Source organism: Ictalurus punctatus, chromosome 2, assembly GCF_001660625.3.
Source record: "Ictalurus punctatus breed USDA103 chromosome 2, Coco_2.0, whole genome shotgun sequence".
NCBI classification, from domain to species: domain Eukaryota; kingdom Metazoa; phylum Chordata; class Actinopteri; order Siluriformes; family Ictaluridae; genus Ictalurus; species Ictalurus punctatus.
The window spans coordinates 16,326,720-16,348,362 of record NC_030417.2 but is presented as its reverse complement, the minus strand read 5'-3'; the positions used below and the strand labels follow the sequence as shown (position 1 = coordinate 16,348,362).

General features: G+C 38.0%; 1 protein-coding gene, 1 long non-coding RNA gene, 1 pseudogene and 1 gene segment (V, D, J or C); all 4 read right to left on the bottom strand.

Moving 5' to 3' along the window:
* The window catches only part of LOC108277513 (uncharacterized), a 262,355-nt gene that overhangs the window by 210,823 nt on the left and 29,889 nt on the right, over positions 1-21,643 (bottom strand). The window lies entirely within an intron of this gene.
* Positions 5,541-10,371, bottom strand: LOC124626405 (uncharacterized). Its single transcript, XR_006981189.2, has 3 exons — positions 9,784-10,371; positions 8,939-9,015; positions 5,541-6,724 (listed from the first exon to the last, which is right to left on the bottom strand). It is a non-coding gene; the product is annotated as an uncharacterized LOC124626405 (long non-coding RNA).
* On the bottom strand, positions 14,256-14,707 carry LOC108277946 (Ig heavy chain V region PJ14-like). The segment is given in 2 exon segments: positions 14,256-14,572; positions 14,662-14,707. Coding segments are annotated over 2 exon segments (363 nt in total).
* LOC108278139 (Ig heavy chain V region 914-like) lies at positions 18,997-20,093 on the bottom strand (annotated as a pseudogene).

Below are 21,643 nucleotides of genomic sequence, written 5' to 3'. Positions count from 1 at the left end.
CAGACTGCCCTCTAGAGGCACAAAAGTCCTGTTTTCAAAATATCCAGAAATAGAATGAGGAATATTAAAGAAAAAGATTAAAATGTTCTTGCTGTCTATAAAAACTTCTCACATGGAGCAGCAAGTATTCCAAATTGGAGTATTTGTATCACCACAGTTTTAAAGAGAGAAAGCACTCAGATTCAGTATCAGTGGGAAATTAAGTCATTTATAACCCTGTCTTTATGATGTAGTTTGTTCTTCATTCTCTGTGAAGTGTGCTTCTCTAATGTCATTTAAATCCAAAATAAAGAAGCTTCCTAAAAGTTTATTTAAAGCGACTAAATACACTTATATCACAGTACTGCTGAATTCCTGAGTCTGATTAGTCAGAAGGTGTTGATTACTTTTCTGTAACAGCAGGTCTGACAGTTCTAGAAAGGCACATCACAGGATTATATTAATTAGCTTACTGTAATAGTTTATCATTCCATAATAACAATGTACATATGCATTGCATGATGGGCGTTCCACATAAACAGATTTTAAAAATCTTTGTAATATGTGCTGATATGGTGAAACTTGCTAAAATTCAGAAACACCCATCAGTCTCCTTATTTTACAGAGGTGAGATTTCAGGAAATGTTACTTATTCCAGCTGTTCTTCTAAGCATAGAGGAAAATTATAGAGTTCAGTATTAATCTCAATGTTCCTTAGATCTAATCCAGTGATGATGGAAATATGAGTCAGTGTGTGGCTACAGCATGCATATGTTTTTCTATTGACACCTAAGTAGAAGCATCAGTGTGTGTAGCGGGTGCAGTAATACACAGCTGTGTCTTCTGTCTGCAGATCATAACCCTCTCTGCTCCACAGATGCTGCATCATGGCTAACCCTGTGCTCTGGTATGCAAAGAAGTTTTCAAGTGGGGAAGTTTTGCATATGCATTTGTATATTGTTATGCTGGTCCATTCAAAACAGACTGCTGGTTTCTGGTGTCTACAAGTTTTAATAATCACAAAGAAAAATGTTATTTGGTGCTGAACTTGGTTTGTATTAAATAAGACAGAACAGTTCATTTTAAATTTAGTACTGTAAATAATCATCTCCCACTTGTCTCAAACAAAAAATACTTAATAGAATTTAATATATGAGCATAGACTTCAGTCAATGTCAAACATTTGTCACTAGGAGACAACAATGAATTAAATAGTCCTTTATACATTTACAGTAAGATCTTTGTTCTGATCAGGGTTGCAGTCGACCTGGAGACTATTCCAGTAAATTCTGGGTATGAGGCAGGAAGACATCCTGGATGGGATACCATTCTATCACAGGGCACAATGCATACACATTCACACACTCATTTGTTTAATTCATTTTCCAGCCTGTAACAGTGGGAGGAAACCGGAGAACACAGAGGAATCCCACATGAACATAGGGAGAAGATGAAACTCCACACAGACAGTAACCCAAAGTCAGGTTCAAACAAAGGGCCCTGAAGCTGTGAGATGGCACCGTTACCCTTGTTGGCTCGAATTTAGCCTATTACCCAAAAACATTTAAAACTCAACTTAGAAGCCAATACTCACATCTACCTCTGAGCCCAGTTGGAGATAGAAAAAATACACCAGCCGTGAGTGAGAAGAAGCAAGGGTCCAGCTTTATTGTTCCATTCCACCACACGAGATCCACACCAATGAGAATTCTCAGAAGTGATCCCAATATCCTGAGCTTAAGCTCCAGCATTTATACTGTATTTACACACTAGATAACCCATAGGTTTCCAGAAAAGGCCTATTTCACTTACCCATAGAATTGAAACCAGGGGTTTTAATTTACACATAAAATCAGAACCCAGGCATTTCCAACAACCCAGGAAACAAAAACCCAGGGTTTCTAGTTACCTAGGTTGCCAAAAACCAGGATTCTCATTTACCTAGGTTTTCAAAAACCAGGATTCTCATTTACCTAGCTTTTCAAAAACCAGGATTCTCATTTCCCTAGGTTAAAAAAATGACGTAAGCAAGACGACTAAACAACCGGGAGGGACCTTGGTCTTATCGTTATCTCGAGGGGGGGGGGCAGCCACCCTTATAACTGGCTTTCTTCATGGTTCTCTAAAAATTAAGGCTTTCCTTGCGAGACGAGAATCTTCACCATCTGAATCATGAGTAAGTTATATTTTCCTGTTTTTTCCTGTATTTCTCGTTTATAATTTATTTTCATATTTGCACTATATTTCTTAGTTTATATATATTTATACTACTTGAAAAGCGGTCTACTGTACTTCCAACTTCTTAATATCATTACAGTTCTACTGTCCTGCATATCCTACAATTCTGTTTTTTTATAGAGTTTCTCTATTACTATAAGATTCTATTAAAGTTATTCATGTGTGTGTATGAGGAAGAGAGTGTGTGTGTATGTATGTTGTGTCTACCTGCCCGCCCTTGACGGTACGAGAGGTGTGTGTTTTTAGCACTCCTCAGCTCGTACACTTCTTTTTGACTTTTTTTACTATTACTGCTCTTAAATTGCTCGTAATTCCAATCCGCCTAATCCCGCTTCTATGTGTCTAGGTGCCGGTGCCCGTCGTCAGTCCCCTCTCTCTCCGTTACTGGACCTGGATCAGGGTTTGGACCTGGATCTGGACACTCATTACCAGCTTGTGCATCTCACTGCTGATATCATGATGCTACTTAACTATCTTCGCAGCACCCCCCCTAAGAATGGAGATCCGGGGTTCCCCCCTCTTCTTCGGTACAGAATCTGCCCCACGAACGTGCGTGTTGACGCCTCTACACAGTCAGACCCAGAACCCCCCTCCAGCTTCCAATCCGAGGATGATGATGTTGTCTTGTCCGATCCGGGCCCCGACCATCCGTCCCTCTTCTCACCCACCAGTCCGCCCGACTCTCAGTGGTCCGCTCACTTCACCCACCCTGATTTCCCCATGTCCCCAGGACGCACCCCATTTTCCTCCCCCTCTTACTCTCCTCCAGACTACGCACCCACCCGTCCTGTGAATTACCAATAAAATTACATTTTTACTCATACTCAATCTCCCTCGTGTTTATTTCATGTCATTTTTATCCACAACACCCTCTGTACCACCATGCTGCTCTAAAGTATATTGATAAGTCCTTTGTCATTATCAGCCTATACAGGCTGTATCTATATAATTTTATTGTATTTTATATAACCAGATGTGTGAGTGTTATGGCATTGAGTTCTGTTTCCTATCTCTGTGATCAACTGCTTCCATAGTTCTAACTCTGTTACACCGTGAAATATTTCTGAGTTAAAAACAGCATGTAGGGAGAGCTTTTATACTGGCTGGAACTCATTACACAGACTCTTGGAAACATGGAGGAAATCAAAGAATTCAATATTAGGCTTCGTCAAAGAACTGTGCATCACACAATATAAATGTATGTATAGCATATATTCAGAACTTACACTAGTATGAATGTACAGACAACATTCACAACCAGCCAAATGCAGTAAAAGTCAAAAGGTTTTGGTTCTTTGACCTCCATGAATACTATGCTTGTGAAAATGTGAGCTTGTCGTGTCTATAGCAAGTGTTTTTGTACCGATGTCTAAGGAGAAGTATCACTGTGTGTGTCGGGTGCAGTAATACGCTGAAGTGTCTCCTGTCCTCACGCTGTTCATATGCAGATACACCTGCATCTTATTGTTGTCTCTGGAGATGGTGAAGTGGCCATTAACTGCACTGGAGTAAAACTTCGTATCACTATCCCAATCCAGCCCTTTTCCAGATGCCTGTCTGATCCAAGCCACTCAGTAACTACTAAAGTCAAATCCAGAGGCTGTGCAGGTCAGTGTATGAGACTGATCATGTTTGATGATCACTGAATCAGACTCAATCAGTGTCTGACTGCAGGAATCTGAAATACAAGATTGCATAAGTCTTTATTTAGGTGTTAATTTAATTTAATAATTTAAATGATCACTGTTGCTGTAAATGAACACAAACTGATGGTATGATGTTGAGGTAAACGTACATCAGCATAAATTGTTCAAACGCAGGATATCATTTGCATGGCACACCCACTAGAGACTTAAAGATTCACAGAGAAACAGCCATGAAAAGAAAAACTCCAGCTGTGTTTCATGCTGTCAAGTCTTCTCTTTACTTATAAGATATCATGTCCTTTTAGTACATCACTGTGTATCACTGTAACACCCAGAAGAACATGAAGTTTTCTGATCAGTGAACAACACAAACATGTCCAGTCCTTTCAGAAACTGCCATTTTTCAGTTGTGTGTCTAATCCAGGTTATCCGATACAAACTGAATGTAGTTCCAGAAATAATGCAGGTCACAAATCATCACTGTTGTTAAATCTTTGTGAATGATGATATGATATATAACATTTAGACTTATTTATTATTCCATTTGCAGAGTAGTGTAATGAAATATATAATAATACTATGAAATGTTAGCAACAAAGAGCAACTATCTGTCAGTTGTTTAACGTGAGGGGCGCACGGTGGCTTAGTGGTTAGCACATTCGCCTGTGCAGAGTTTGCATGTTCTCTACACTACTGAAGAGTAGTACGGAGATCAGGTTTAGGGGCGTATCACTTTGTGTAATCACCTGACACCACTGTTACTGATAGGCTGCATGAATCTACAGTCTGGGCTGAACCAGATGTAACTGGTAAATTCACATGTTCCAGAATCCATCTGAACAACACACAGTCATTTTCATCTGAATGACATTAAAAACATCAGTTTGAAAAAGAAGTTGAAGATTTTATACACAGTATGAAATCTGTGGTTTATTTATCTCTGTGAATTAGATAGAATGTGTGATTCTGGTGTGAATATTTGAGCTTCACTTAAAATAAATGAAGTTGTAAGTGAATGTGAAGTTTTTGTACAGCACTGCAGCTGTTTTGTGTCAGTGTGTTCTCCGAGCACAGTAATACACAGCTGTGTCTTCAGTCTTCAGGCTGGTCATGTGCAGATACACCTGCTTCTTGCTGTTGTCTCTGGAGATGGTGAATCTTCCCTGAACAGACTGAGAGTATAGTTTGGTACCACCACCCGGAGCAGAAATATGTGAGATCCACTCAAGGCCTTTTCTTTGAGCCTGTCTAATCCAGGATATGTCTGCACTGCCATCACTAATCCCAGAGTAGGTACAGGTGAGTTGATGAGATCCTCCAGGTTTAATGACCACCGGCTCAGACTCGGTTAGTGTCTGACATCCGCAACCTGTCAAATACATTTAATCCTTTTATAGTCTTACAGAATTACACAATTTATATTAGTGATACATGCACAAATATGCTGTTACTCACGGGTTATGGTCAATAATATCAAAATAAAACAGTAAATGATTTGTGGTTGCATGGCTGTTCCTGAAAAAAAGTCTAAACTAAGTGGAAATGATTCAGCTGGATTCTGTGCTTATAAAGGGAAAGTCTCATTTGCATCTCCAGCCCCTAGAGGAGTTACTATAAAAAAAAATTCTGATATTCAAATAAAACATCATCAATTACAGAATTGTGAGTTGTATATGGAAGGAAAAATGTAGTACATTTGATATTAGTGATTCACAAGTATGGTTAGATTACATTTTATTCTGCCAAGGTGCTTCATTAACACTGTGGTCATGATTGGCTCTATAAGACTGAATGTGGAGTCAGTTGAAACTACTAAACAATTCACTTAAACTGTGTATCCATAAACAGAAAGCTATGAAACCATTGAGTATATAACTGTGCTCATTGTGTGAGTGAAAGTTAACCAAGTTGTTCGATGCACATGAATCAAAGAATGCTTTGGTCGAATGTGCATTGTGATGACATCATATGACACGTCTTGGCAATTATCTGTGGAAAATCTGAAGTAATTTTGAACATTTGTAAGCTCCTCTGAATTTTGCAGAGTTTGCTTGATTTTGCATTAATTTCTGAGATAACAAAATCCCTAAATCCCAGAGGGACTAATATGTAATACACCATACAGAAAATGTTTTCTTTAAAAGCAAGTTTCATGAATTTTACCTTAGTAGAAGTGAGCTACTGCCCTCTATAGGTGCAAAAACATTTCACTTTGTTTCTCTTCTTGCAGATGTGTGTTTTGTACAGAGCTGAGTGTGTGGAGCTTCTATAACTGATACCAACATCCACTTTACACAGCTCAGATTCAACAACCGGCACAAAAGCTTTGGAATGGATTAATGATGGATGAAACTGTATATCCACCCCAGGACAACAAATAATTTCATGTTGAGGCCAAAGATGAAACACTATGTTGATGCACTTTTATCTTTGAAAAACAGAGGGGTCTCAACCTTAACCCTGCTAACTCATTTATACCAGGTGTCCCTGGAGACAAGTGTACTGCAGAGAGAGGAAAATAAATGGGATATTTCTGTACAGGGCTGCAATGAGTTTGTAGTGCTGTGTGTCTTGCACAGTAATACACAGCCATGTCCTCAGTCTGAAAGTTTTGTCCTCTTCAATAAATTGTGCTGATGGATGTGTCCTGGCTGAAACTGATCTTGCTCTTCATCGTGTCTTTGAGATTAGTGCTACCACTGCTACACAGATATCCGAGCCATTCCAGTGCTTTCCCAGCAGGTTGCGTATCCAGCTAATACAATAGCTTGACGCTGAGATCTTACAAGAGATAGAGAATGACTCTCCAGGTTTCACGGGCACAGAGGCTGACTGAGTGAGCCCCACACCACCAACACCACCTGTGAATAATAACAATAGAACATCATCAAATGTCTTCAAATCATTTTCACAACCAGGTATTAAATTTAAACTCATGCAGACAACATGGAGACTTACAGAATGAGAGCACTCACTGATGAGAGCATCTTTGTTTAGTATCAAACTGAAGTGAAATAAACTTCTCAGCTGCTCTCCTCCTTCCTCACCACACACACATACTCACACACTCACACACAGACCTCCATAATTTAAGAGACATGAGTGGAGGATTTGCATAAAATGTGTCATCAACTGCTACATGAACTTGAAGACAGGTTTACAAATTTATTAGTGCTCTTTGGTCTTGGCCATGGTGGAGAGTTTGGAATCTGATTGATTGATTGCTTCTGTGGACAGGTGTCTTTTATACAGGTAACAAACTGATATTAGGAGCACTCCCTTTAAGAGTGTGCTCCTAATCTCAGCTCGTTACCTGTATAAAAGACACCTGGGAGCCAGAAATCTTTCTGATTGAGAGGGGGTCAAATACTTATTTCCCTCATTAAAATGCAAATTAATTTATAAAATTTTTGACATGCGTTTTTCTGGATTTTTTTGTTGTTATTCTGTCTCTCACTGTTCAAATACAACTACCATTAAAATTATAGACTGATCATTTCTTTGTCAGTGGGCAAACGTACAAAATCAGCAGGGGATCAAATACTTTTTTCCCTCACTGTATGTGCAGGTGTGATGTGCTGCTCACAATCAGTACGGTGTGCCGTCAGGGCTTCTATCTGTGTAGCATGGTAATTTAACGTAGTTGCAGTCGGAGCACCAGCTGTTGCCGTCCCACCTATTAAAGACGCTATCTTGATTTTCGTATGTGCCGTCGTGAGCATCATGTCATCGGATCACATTAGGTAAATCGTTTAGTTCTATTACTCGAGCTAAACTATCATGCATGCTTTCCAAATTGAGGTTGTAACACCTGTTTGTTCTTAGTGTCCTTGATTTTTTTTTCATGCGTTAAGGCGGGCTGAGTGAGGTGTGGTCACTTCGGTATAGCTCCTCCCGCTCACTCACTGAGTCACGTTGCTGCTTGTTTGTGCTTTGATTTGATTTTATTTTGTGTTATTTATGTTGGTTATTGTCACTAAGATCAGCTTTATTTAATTCAACTGTGTTGTAACAGTCTTTATCAATTATGCTGATACCGCTATGTGGTAGTAGTGGCTTTGGTCAGTCTTGGTAAACTTGCTCCCTGTAATCAGTTGAGTTCGGGGTTATCAGTTCTTGTGACGGAAAGGTGTGGTGTGTGGGTGTTTTTTTTTTTTTTTTTTTTTTTTTTTTTTTTTTTTTTTTTTTGTGTCTGCTTTGAGCATATTGTAATTGACTTTGTTTTGTTTTCTCATTGCAGGAGTTGAGTGCTTCCTGAGGCTGGGGGGGGGGGGGGGGAGTTCCTTGTGGCACCTTTGGCTTTACTTAATTAAGGATCGTTATTATTGCTGTGTTTATTTGCAGTGAGTTTTGTGGGTATGATTCTGATTAGTGGGGTGCTTCTCCCTTTTGTACAGCTGGTGCTGTCGTACTAGCCTGCCCTTCAAACAGGAAGCCTCAGTCCTCCTATGATTACTGTTAACTTCCTCTTGTGACTTTATTTGAACAATGCCTGAATGTTGGTTACTTTTTTTTTTTTTTTTTAACTTCAAAATAAAATTTATTTTTGTATGGAAACTGATGCCCCTTGCTTGTTCTGAGTGGAATGTATTTGTGTGTCTGAGTTATCTTGCCCGTTTTCTTGGGGTGGCGTAGTTGCAAAATGAGCCACATTGCTACATGAAGATGAGTGGGGGGGGGGGGCCCTGAAAGTTTTTTTTTTTTTTTTTTTAATACACTAATACAATTTATTTTGCACAGTGCCTTTAAAAGCAGCTTATCAAAGTGCTGGGGCTTACTTGCTCAGTTAAATATAGCTATTTCAATGCAGAACTGAATTGTGCTGTTTTTGTGCAGCACTGTAGTTTGTCATGCCAGTGTGGATTACAAGTGCAGTAATGTCTTCAGTCTGCATGTTCTGTCACTCTTAAGGTCACTGTGTTACTGGAAATGTTTTGAGAGATGACAAACTTGTCTTTATGTGGAGCTTTCTGACTAATTTCCCTGTCATAGTAAACTAAATCTGTCTACTCCAGTGCTTTTCCTGCAGGTTGTCGGATCTAAGCTGTGTCATAGCTCATAACTGAATATGAAACCTTGCAGTTGATGGAGAGACTCTGGGCTGGCTGGACTGTCATGGTAGCAGGCTGAGTCAGTTCCTCACCATGCACATCTGTGGAGGAAAACACAGTGATATCTCACAGAATATGCTGCACATTTATTGTTATTGTAGTGTAACCCCTTCCTGATGCTGGAAGTGTAATATTAGATGAGGTTACTGCTTTAAAAGGTTTTATTTAACAGGATCCTGAGTACTTAGCAGTTGATAGTGAATTGGCTAACCTCTCTTTACCAGTAGATGATATCACAGGCATGAATGTATAGAAATGATTTAATCAAGAAATAACAGCACGGTGTCCCCACTGAAGAATTGCCTCACTCACACACTGAGCTATATGGGTATTGCCAGAAACAAATATCAAGTATGTCAAATATATACAAACCTTATTAAATGAAAAAGAAAAGTTCAAAGCAGCCAAGTAATATGTATAACAAAAACGTATTTTTCCTATATTCTGTCTCTTTCTGTGCTGTATTCAAATCTTTTTTTTGTTTTTCTTAAATCCCCTTATGCTTTAGTCTCAAACACTCACAGTATGAATGTATAGTAGACAAATTTATACAAGTAAACTCAAATACTCATTTCTTCCTCACAAAAGAACATACCAGGGATAACCAATGCCTCAGATGGTTTCAGCTTAACACAATTAACAATAGTTTTGGATTAACAACTTCAACCCATTTATTTTTTTTAAATGTTCAAAACTTTACCAAGTGCTTGGGTTCCCCTGTTGGGGCCTGTGAGTTGGAGCACATACAAAAAAAACCCAACTCCTTGGCTCTTTTAATGAACTGCTATGCAAAACTGTCCATTACTCACGCCTCTCGAAGAGAAGAATTAGCTGAATTGGAAACAATGAGCTGAGTGAATGAATCTGCTGCAAGTGAGGTTCCAGCAGGCAATAGTCAATTCAGAGATGCAGGTTTGGCAATGCAGAGTCCCTTCTTACACAGGCGTAGTTACCGTGCTACTTAGCACAGTTCTCCACAGTCCTTGTCCCTACAGTTCCGCAGTGAAAACTGCAGCTGGCAGTTACAGCTGTCCATCTGTCACAATGACATTAGCTAAACGTCCACGGGTTACAGTTTATACTTAGCCCTTTTAAAGCTAGTGCAAAACAACAAATGCAAATTACCTAGCTGCACTTCACTTAAACCTACGGTTCACAAAGTTACCAAACTGCAAGTTGCTCATGACGCTTAGTTGAACAAAATGATATTTGTGCCACTACTGTAACAGTTCTTTAGTCTACAAACATAGTCACCTCGGCGTTAAACTCAATTTTCTTTTCCCGCTCTGCTCCTGTGTGTCATTCCCTCCAAGTCTTTTCTCCACTCCCCAAACAAAGGTGATCTCTGATTGGCTACAGGTGTAATTAAACAGGAAACGTATTGGCTTAGACTACTACACTGAAAACAAATTACAACTCACCCTAAAACAAAGGATTATGTGAAATGTAGATTTCCATTCAATTTACCCAAATATGTAGCAAGCATGCCATTTATTCAGCTGCATTTTTGGGAGGTACCTACAGAAGTAAATGAATGAATTTGATAAAGCAGAGATAGCAGCTGCCAGCAGGAGCTGTAGAGATCATGGTGTGTGGATTTTTATTGGAACAGATACCTCTTTATCAAATACTATAATTTCCAATAAAATATTGAAGTGTTTGAATTTAGCATAATTATCTATGCTTGAGGATATTGGGCTCATGATCAAGGAAAAATTATACCTCTCTTAAGTCATGACAAAACGTTCTCACACATGATCACACAAATTCTAATTTGTTGAGGTGATTATTGTTAGGTAAAAATACTACAGTATAGCAAGTTCTTGTAAACTTTTTTTCAAGATCTGCAAGTCTGGTTGGTTAAACCATTCTTTGAATTGAACATCCAAACTGTCCAGCACCTTGAAAAATTCTATCCTACAGTATTCCTCTGGTGTTTTTGACTTATGCTGACTAGCCCTACCAGTGAATCTTTTGGGGGGGATTTCTTTGGTGAGAGATTTGAACTGGCTCAATACCCAGGGAGTATGTCATTGACACTGCCTTTTGAATCACTTCTTGAAACTTTTCTTCATTCCTCTTTTTTTGAAGAGTTGAGCTAACATACTCAACAGCAGCCTGCATGCCCTCAATTGTTTGGGTCTGCTTTTGCAATGACTTGTTTAGGCACTCAAGCTCTCCCAACACCTCTGATGCTACCAGCAGTCCAAGAACAGTCTTGGCCTTCTGGAAGCGATCTAGGAGACCATTGGCACTTGTGCCAGAGTCAGAACCAATAGAGGCACGTGTCAGAATGTTCATGAACACATAGGAAGAGTATATAATTCCCCTTTAGGAAAAGTCGCTGGTCATGGTTCCATGAATAAGTTTTTCCAACTCAACCATTTGCTCTTTATCCCTTAGGAAGAAAACACGATTACTTGCTTAACAGTGTTCAGTTGAAAATGGGAAGCATAATGTACATCACCACTCTTATCATTTGGATGAGGCGCTGGATGGTGTCCAGCGGATGGCAGGGTAATATCTCTCCACCCAATAACTCCCAACGATTGTGCTCATGCTCAAGGCTGCAATCCCGGCCATCGGAGATCCAATCGAGTAAACGGGCGACACATGACCCCACCCAATAAGTCCCTTACGTTTTTAGTTCGTTTCACCAACAAAACGTAACTTGTAAGCGTTGTAATATATCCGAAGTTAATTCTTCAGCTCAACTTTCACCGCAGCTCTAATTCTCTCCTCACCATGACACTCCTCGTACAAAATGGCGGTGTTCACGTCAACACAATATCAAAATAAAAGTTTTTACTAAATAGACTTTGTAGGTTCCCCTATACAAGGTTAAGTATTCATTTTGGCACTGTGAACTGACATAATCATGGCAACGGGTGAGCCAAGAGGAAAGAACAGGGTCATCATTTGCAAGTAACTTCACAAGGTGGTACAAATTCCCTTCATCTGCCTCATGCCCTCGAAATTCTACTCCCTGCCTAGCAAGATACCTTATAGCACCCATTATTTTCTCCAGACAGTGCCTTGCCTCTTCCTGTGTTTTAGCCCATGCACTTAATATTTGTGTGTGAACTGGAGTTTACTCCTGGGCATTTATTGTAACTACATGGTGGTGTGCTTTGCTGGCTTGGTGGCGACTAAAGCTACCTGTGGCATTCTTCATATTATTGAAAGCTTTTGTGAAGAAGGCAGGGTCATTCTTTTTTTCCAAAGTGGTCTTTTTTTATGGTGTATGCCTTGACACACTCAAAACAAAAGAAACTTTTTTCAGTGTTGGACTGAAGTGGAACCATGAATACTGAATGTAGAAGCTCTCCTGAAACCGCAAAATCTTGTTTGGAAGTTGCTGTACTTCTATGAATTTTGGATCAGGCTGGTATGGCTTACTCCCCATGTTCACGGCACTGCTACACTGACTTGCTTCAGGATCATCCTCACTCACACTGATTGTCTCCTAAAGAGAAAATTAAACTTAAACTGGTCTGTATCAACATCTGCAAATTATTCTTTTGCATCCTGTGTTATAATAACTTGCAACTAAGTTAACATTAAAATAGGTAGACTGTGGTACTTACAATACATGTAAATTGGTCATTTACAATTAATTCATAATAGCATATGAAGAGTTAATTTGCAAAAACAGATATCCACAATTTTAATTCATTTTCATAAATCATTTTTAAATTGTGCATTCCAGGTAATACAAATCAAGCTGCAGTTGGGTTGTTTTGATTACATTTATTTTCACTTAATTAAAACAACCCAACTGCAGTTTGATTGACATTACCTGGAATGCGCAATAAAAAAAACATGATTTTTTAAATATTCATAAGAATGGAGATATCTGTTTTTGCAAATGCATTCTTCATAAATGCCTATGTTTAATCGCAGTATCATTTTAAGACCTCACCTAAAGCCCTGAAGGTCCAGCTGTTTCTCCCTCAACCTGCCATAGGCCTACTTGATTTCTGAGTTTCCTGTGTGTAATAAAATTATGCATTGATGAAGATACATAAACATATAGTTAAACTTTGGATCCCATTTATTTTTGAGGGAAAGCTTAATATTGAGTGAATCGGATCTTATGTTTTTCTGTAAGATTTTTTTCAAAACAAACTTATGACCAGTATGTTGACTTTCCAAGGTTATACTGTATATTTGCTGAACATCCTAAAGACTGACTTTAATGCTGATGCTTCCCTACAATTCCAAAATATAGTTCATAATTAGGACCTCACCTGAAACCCTGAAGACACAGCTGTTTCATCCTGCTCTACTTCAGCCTGCTGCTGCGTTTCCTGTATACAAACTAATTCATTAAATGATGACATTTTCATGGGATTCCTAGACTAAAATTCAACTCAACATTATTTCAGATATGCACCTATTTTATGTTCCAGCTAGCAACCTGACTGCTAGCCTGCAGATGACAGAAGCCAGGGTTTGCTTGCTAGTTAACGCTAGCTAACATGGTTAACTAATATCAGTTGACATTGCTTTCCTCAGTGCAAGGCTGGTGACGTTTGGTCACTAACAGGTTTTAATTTTAAATCAATGTGGCTACTGGACAGATAGTTTACTAACTATTACTTATGCTTTGGGTGGGGAAAAGCTCCTGATGTCTTGTTTTTTCGGTGGCAAATCTACAAAGTACAAAAAGTTTTGGCATGGGAAAAATTCTTTATGTATGCGGTGCCGTGTAGGCAATAGAGGAAAGAGAGTAAAGTCATCTGAAAGACTAATTTTTTCGCCCATGCTTGAGGTATGGACTGACAGCCTTGATAAATTACTTACCATTGTCAGCCGATCAGCCCTAGCCTAACTGTGTGTACTCTACACTGGCAGCTCGATATTTGCACATAAGGTGAGCCTTCAGATAGCCCCTCCCTTTCAGCCAATCAAATGCTAGCATGCCTAAATCCTGGAGCTTCTGGGAAAGTATGCTATGGAATTTTCATAACTTCACTCCAAAGATAATGCGAACGTGTTCCCACAAATATTGGTAGGGACAATTCTACCCTCCCAAAATAATGGTATGGACATGTTCCTACCGTCCATATGCAAATCTACGCCCCAGGCATAATGTGCAGCAATCTTAGAGATGTAGCATTATTATATTAGTAATATGGTTTAAAATCGACATTATAAACGTTTAAAAATAACTTTAAACTCTATGTTGTGATTTGTCTCATTAGATTTTATAGTTGTACTTGTGGACTAATAGGCCTTTGTATGGGGTGTTTTTGCACATGGATGTTGTTGATCTGTCTCACTGTGGGTAACGAGCGCAGTAATACACAGCTGTGTCTTCAGTCTGCATGTTCTGCCCTGTTAATGTTACTGTGCTGCTGGACATATCTCTGGAAATCTGAAACTTGTTTTTCAGTTTCTCACTGTAGTCAGTGCCACCGCTACTACATATACGTCCTACCCACTCTAGAGCTTTTCCTGCAGGTTGTCGTATCCAGCCTGTACAGTAGCTGCTATCAGTTAATGAATATCCAGACACTTTACAGGTCAGAGTCATTGACTGACCAGGGGTTAATACTGTGGATCCGGGCTGGATCAGCTCAACACAGTGAACACCTGTTAAAGAAAAGTTATTTTAATGTTATAAAAGCAAAAAGCTATAAGTAACCAAAACTGTATTATATGACAGATGTAAAAACACTTACGGTGTACGGCTGCCAGCAGCATCAGCAGTAGAGATGTAGAGATCATGGTGTGTGTTGAAGCAGAATAAGTAAAAGCTCTTGGTCTTCATTGCTTAAATATATAACAGGGAAGGACATTTGCATAGACACTCCTTATATTAGAGTAAATTTGATGCAATCATGCATATCTGAACCAATATATGTTATTAACGTATGTGACTTTTTTTTTCATATTCTCTTGATGCATAAATGTGTCTATACAAATTAAATGAATTCATGCCTCAGGGTGGCATGATATTGTTGATCCATTACCATGCTAGAATGAGTGCATTAATATAAACCTGCGACTTGCCTTGCAGCCAGGAACTACTGTCAGAGCTGCTATTATAGAAAATTAATCCACACCTTCCGATTAATCAGTATTGAGAATTCTACAGTGCTGTGTTATAACTAATATTGTATATCGTGTCCTTTTTGTATTTAATATCTATTAGAGATTTAGTAGAGTCACCACCAGAAAAAAATCAATTACTGAAGATGAGTAAATGAATGAATTTAGGTAATTTATTAAGCTTCCTTATTGACTGAAATAGTTTTAAATCTTAAAAGTAACACTGCTGCTAAGATAAGCTTGTGAATTTTATTTACTGTGATATCTGGCCTTATGTGTGAATGGACCACAGATTTGATGAGGTTTTAGCCTATGTAATGTGACAAGTAACATTTATGGATGGAGTCTCCAATTTCAGTAAGTTTTCTGACACAGAAAATTCTTTAGGACAGAGGACTTTGCACTTTGCAGTTTCTCAGCAACATGACAAGTTGCATTTTATTTTCTTATTAATTTTGAGAGTGAGGCAAGAGTGTCACGATGGAGAGGCTGAGACAAGTGTAAGTGCAGTTGAATCAGTTTAATAACACACAAGGTCCACTACACAAATCCAAAACAGTAGGCAGAATCAAGGTCAAGGCAGGCAAAGGGTCAGGTGATCAGCAAACAGGGCAGCAGAGAAGAGACAAAGTATTAAAAACAAGAACAGCAAAATAGACAACGGCTTGATAAGCCAGAGCGAGAACAACAAAGCATTACTTCGCAATTTGTTTGTGAACGAAGCTCTCTTTTAAAGGGTGATATGTATGTATGTATTTATGTGTGTGTGTGTGTGTGTGTGTGTGTGTGTGTGTGTGTGTGTGTGATTGGAAACAGGTGACAGTCATTAGTACTCTGGAGCCTGAGAGCGTGCCGGAGTTGGGAGTTGTAGTCTGCTTCTGCCATATTTGTAGGCGGCAGTGCATTCTGGGAATTGCAGTTCCGAAACGGCGTGGACATGACAAAAACAGAGACAGGAGAGGGAACAACTGTTTATAACTTCTATTTAATAAGTGATAACGGGAACTAACTTGTTTCACAGATGTTCCACAATAGTAAATGTAATTAGCCTATTAATAGATAAAATGTATAAAGTGTTAAAAATAAAAATAAAAAGTTAGCATTTTAAAATTTCTGTGTTATGAGAGAAATAACCCACTTTGGGATGTGCTGTTACTGGAAAACATGATGGTAAATTCAGGGTGGTAACAGTAAGTCCACTTCACATCGGAACGCATCACATTACACCGTTAGATGATTTCCTATAACAGCACACCCCAAGTGTTTAATTCCTTAATTAGCGTTATTTTAATTGAGCTAAATCCTTGTTCAAAATCATTCATGTGACATTTCTTATCTATCATCAAAACTAAATGAGGAAATATTGTTTATTAAGGATCTCTAATCCAAACAGAAGAGTGTAGTGGGCTCTAAAAGTGTTTTCAGCAGATGAAATGAATCAGCAGTGCCACTAATGTTTTTGTACAGTGTTTCCTCATATTTCTGCTACTCTGTTTCCCATGCGCAGTAATACACAGCTGTGTCCTCTGCTGTCACACCAGAGAGTTTCAGATACACCACGCTGTTGGAATTATCTCTGGTGATTTCTGTTCTCCCTTCAAAAGATTAACTACCACCATCACTGCAATCAGTGTAGATGAACGCCATCCACACCAGTGTTTTGTTCATTGAGAACAAACATTGAGAGGTAGACTTGAGCTGAAAGAGGGAGGTTTCATGACCCTTTACAGACTGTTACACAGGTGCATGTGCAATAAATGTTTATGGTATATTGAAAAAGGATGAAAAACATTGTTAAAACCTTTTACAATAAAGATCTGTAAAGCTTATTTGGATTGTACAACATTATCTTTAAAATACAGCCTCCTGAAAAAGTTTTTTTTTTTTTTTTTTTTGCTAAGTATATAATTCTGTTTATTCTGAGAGTCATGATGCTGGATGCAGTCATAGCAGAATGTGAAGAGAGAGATTGCCTAAATGTGCAGATAGCAACAGACTGAGATGGTTGAGTTTGCACAGACTGCCCTCTAGAGGCACAAAAGTCCTGTTTTCAAAATATCTAGAAATAGAATGAGGAATTTTAAAGAAAAAGATCGAAATGTTCTTGCTGTCGATAAAAACTTCTCACATGGAGCAGCAATACAAATTACGAAAGTATTCCAAATTGGAGTATTTGTATCACCAGTTTTAAAGAGAGAAAGCACTCAGATACAGTATCAGTGGGAAATTAAGTCATTTATAACCCGGTCTTTATGATGTAGTTTGTTCTTCACTCTCTGTGAAGTGTGCTTCTCTAATGTCATTTAAATCCAAAATAAAGAAGCTTCCTAAAAGTTTATTTAAAGTGACTAAATACACTTATATCACAGTGCTGCTGAATTCCTGAGTCTGATTAGTCAGAAGGTGTTGATTAATTTTCTATAACAGCAGGTCTGACAGTTTTAGAAAGGCAAATCACAGGTTTATATTAATTAGCTTACTGTAATAGTTTATCATTCCATAATAACAACTTACATATGCATTGCATGGTGGACGTTCCACATAAACAGATTTTTAAAAATGTGTGTAATATGTGCTGATATGGTGAAACTTGCTAAAATTCAGAAACTCCCATCAGTCTCCTTATTTTACAGAGGTGAGATTTCAGGAAATGTTCCTTATTCCAGATGTTCTTCTTAGCATAGAGGAAATTTATAGAGTTCAGTATTAGTCTCAATGTTCCTTAGATCTAATACACCTGATGATGAATATATAAGCTCAGTGTGTGACGATCATGCATGTGTCTTTGTATTGATCCCTAAGTAGAAGCATCAGTGTGTGTAGCGGGTGCAGTAATACACATCTGTGTCTTCTGTCTGCAGATTCTATCCTCTCAGAGTCACCGTGCTGCTGGAGCCGTCTTTAGAAATACTGAACTTGCTTTTTAGAGAATCTTTATGATGAATAGTTCCACCACCCCAAATGTAGTTTATCCATTCCAGAGTTTTTCCTGCAGGTTGTCGAATCCAAGCTGTGGCGTAGCTGTTATACTTAGCCGGATACTTTACAGCTGAGGGTTAAAGAATCTCCTGGCTTTAACATCACTGAGGTGACCTGAGTGAGTTCTACTGCACATCCCACATCTGAAAAAAGGAGATGTCACAATTTCAGTCACAAATGTATGTACAGTGGGTTATAACTGTAATAACTGCTAGCATCTCTGAGTTCATTACTGAAGTGAAATCCACAGGATGAAGCTGCCAGCAGCAGCAGAAATGGAAGGAACATTGTTAAACTAAGATCAGTGTTAAATTCTCCAGAGCCCACAGTGACCAAGGCTGATTTTTCTCTATATGTAGTTGGAAGTGGGGAAGTTTTGCATATGCATTTGCATATTGTTATGCTGGTCCAGTCAAGACAGCCTGCTGGTTACTGTCTTCTACAGGTTTTAATAATTCACAAATGGAAATGTTCTTCGGTGATTCAGTTGTTTTGTATATTAAAGACTGGATATGTACCATAAATTGAGTTCTGTAAATTAATCTAAACCTCATTCCACATGGACACTAGATGCCCAAATCAACACACACTTGTCTCATAGGAAATTTGATACAAATCCAAGAAACTTGCTTATTTGAGCATAATGAATTAGTATTTTATATAATGAGTGAGTATTTTATTTTTATTTTATAAACCCAGATGTGTGATGTGTGAGTGTTATTGCATTAAGCTCTGTTTCCTATCTCTGTGCACCTGCTTCCTTAGTTCTCACGCTGTCACACAGTGAAATATTGTTATGTTTAAAAGTTCATGTAGAGAGAACTTTTATACTGGCTGGAGCTCATTACACAGACACTTGGAAGCATCGAAGAAAGTCAAAAAACCTCAATATTAGGCTTTTACCAAAAGATTTCTATTAGACTGTTGTGTTTATATATATATATATATATATATATATATATATATATATATATATATATACACACACACACAATATTGCATATATTCAGACCTGACTTAAGTGATTACAGCAGTATAAATGTCCAGGCAACATTCACAACAAGCCACATGCAGTAAAAGTCAGCATGTGGTAACATTCAATTAAATTTTATTTGTATATTGTATTTACTTTTTAAAGTGGTCATTGTCTCAAAGCAGCTTTACAGAAATATATAAACATGGGATACAGATTTTAAATGTATGAATTTATCCCAATTGAGCAAGGCGGTGACAACGGTGGTAAGGTGAAGGTGACTCAGAAGGAAACCCATCCACATCTGGGTAACAACAGATAGAGTGAAAGTAAAGGAAAGTTCATCATGGTTTTTATATATGTCAGTCACACAGCAGACAAAAAAGTTTTGTTTCTTTGACCTCCATGAATACACTATTTATGAAAATATGAGCTTGTCATGTGACTATAGCACGCATGTGTTTTTGCACTGACGACTAAGGAGAAGTATCAGTGTGGGTCACGGGCGCAGTAATACACTGCGGTGTCTTCTGTCCTCACGCTGTTCATGTGCAGATACACCTGCTTCTTACTGTTTTCTCTGGAGATGGTGAAGCGGCCATTAACTTCATTAATATGTGCTACCACTGTCATATCTTATAATTGCAACAAATTCCAGCCCTTTTCCAGGTGTCTGTCTGATCCAAGCCATCCAGTAGTTACTAAAGTCCAATCCAGAGGCTGTGCAGGTCAGTTTATGAGACTGATCAGGTTTGATGTTCACTGAATCGGACTCGATTAGTGTCTGAGTGCAGGAATCTGAAATACAAGAATACACATAGATTGGTGCTGCAGTTAAAAAGAAAGAAGTAAAACGATATTATATTTTAAATATAAAATAAATGATAATACTAACATTGAATGAACATTGCTAGAGCAAAGTAACTCAAAACTCTGCCTACTCCCATCTCAAATAATTTAAATGATCACTGTTGCTGTAAATGAACAGAAACTGATGGTATGATGTTGAGCTGAATGTGTATCAGAATAAATGGTTCAAACACAGGATATAATTTGCATGGCATGCCCACTAGAGACTTAAAAAGGATTCACAGAGGAATAGCCACGAAGAGAAAAAGCTTACTGTAAAACTCCAGCTGTATTTCATGCTGTCAAGTCCATAACTGCTCTTTACTCATTAGATAGCATGTCCTTTTAGTGCATCACTGTGTATCACTGTAACACCCATAAGAACAAGTTTTATGATCACTGTTAATCACCGAACACAAATGTGTCCAATCCTTTATCAGCTGTTTGTATAATCCAGGTTTTAAAATAAAAAAAATAAATAATATAGTTCCAGAAATAATTCAGGTCACAAATCATCACTGACTCATTCAATCAGGAGCTCATGCCAACAACTTGTCTGTTGTAAAAGCTTTGTGAATGATGTATAATTGATAACATTTAGAGTTTATTTATTTATTATTACGTTTGCAGAGTAGTGTAATTGTTTAATGTGAGTGAGATGATGGTGAGTCACTGCAGTCTATGAGGAGAGAGAAGCTGAATGTGTGTTAGTGAGCAGTTAGAGATTGTTTAGTTTACACAGACTAACATCTCAAGGCATAAAACAACAGTAACTGGGTCCTGTATTGAGAGTAAACAGCTGTTGCACATTTCTGATGAAAGACATGAACACCTTTAGCTAAAACACAACAGAAGCAGAGGAGCTCAGTGACAGATTCAGTAAAGAATAAAACACTTGGGGGCATGCAGTTATAGGAAAATAATCAAGGGCAGGGTGATGTGATGCATCCTCACTTGAATCGGTGTTATTCTTACCTCCTTTCATGAGCATGTTTTTCTACAGTAGCATGTCCTGAAGTGTTTTATTCCTCTAATACCTCTCTTTAGGTAATTAGTCATCAAAAAACAATATATATTTTTGGATCAGAATTAAAATTGAATTTAAAAGCCAATTATTCTGAGTGCCATTTGAATTCAATTATTTGAAAATCAAAACTGCTTTCAAACATGTGAAGCAAGTGGAATATTAATTAACATATTATATTAATATGAAACATATTATATTAATTAACATATAATATTAATAGACATCCTGATGCATTTTATTTGAAACAGCTAAAATGATAATATATTCTTAATAACTAAGAACTGGTAAGTTCACAGTGTTACTGGAAGTGTCTTTAAATACAACAAAATTGTCAAGTGAATTGTTCTTATTAATACAGAGCTTTTCATGCAGGATGTCTGATCCAAAATGTAGTATAGCTGGTAACTGAATATGAAACCTTGCAGTTGATGGAGAGACTCTGGCCTGGCTGGACTGTCATGGAAGCAGGCTGAGTCAGTTCAACACCATGCACATCTGTGGAGGAAAACACATGGTGATATCTCACACAATATATGCTGCACATTTATTGTTATTATAGTACAATAAGTAATTTGATACACTTTTTTTTCTTTGGGATATTTCTGGGATAATTTTTAGTTAGACTTGGATAGATAAGTGTTGTACTTCTGGACATTCTGTAATAATGTACATTCTATGAGGTGTTTTTGTACAGGGATGTTGTTGATCTGTCTCACTGTGGTTGATGAGCGCAGTAATACACAGCTGTGTCTTCAGTCTGCATGTTTTGCCCTGTTAATGTTAT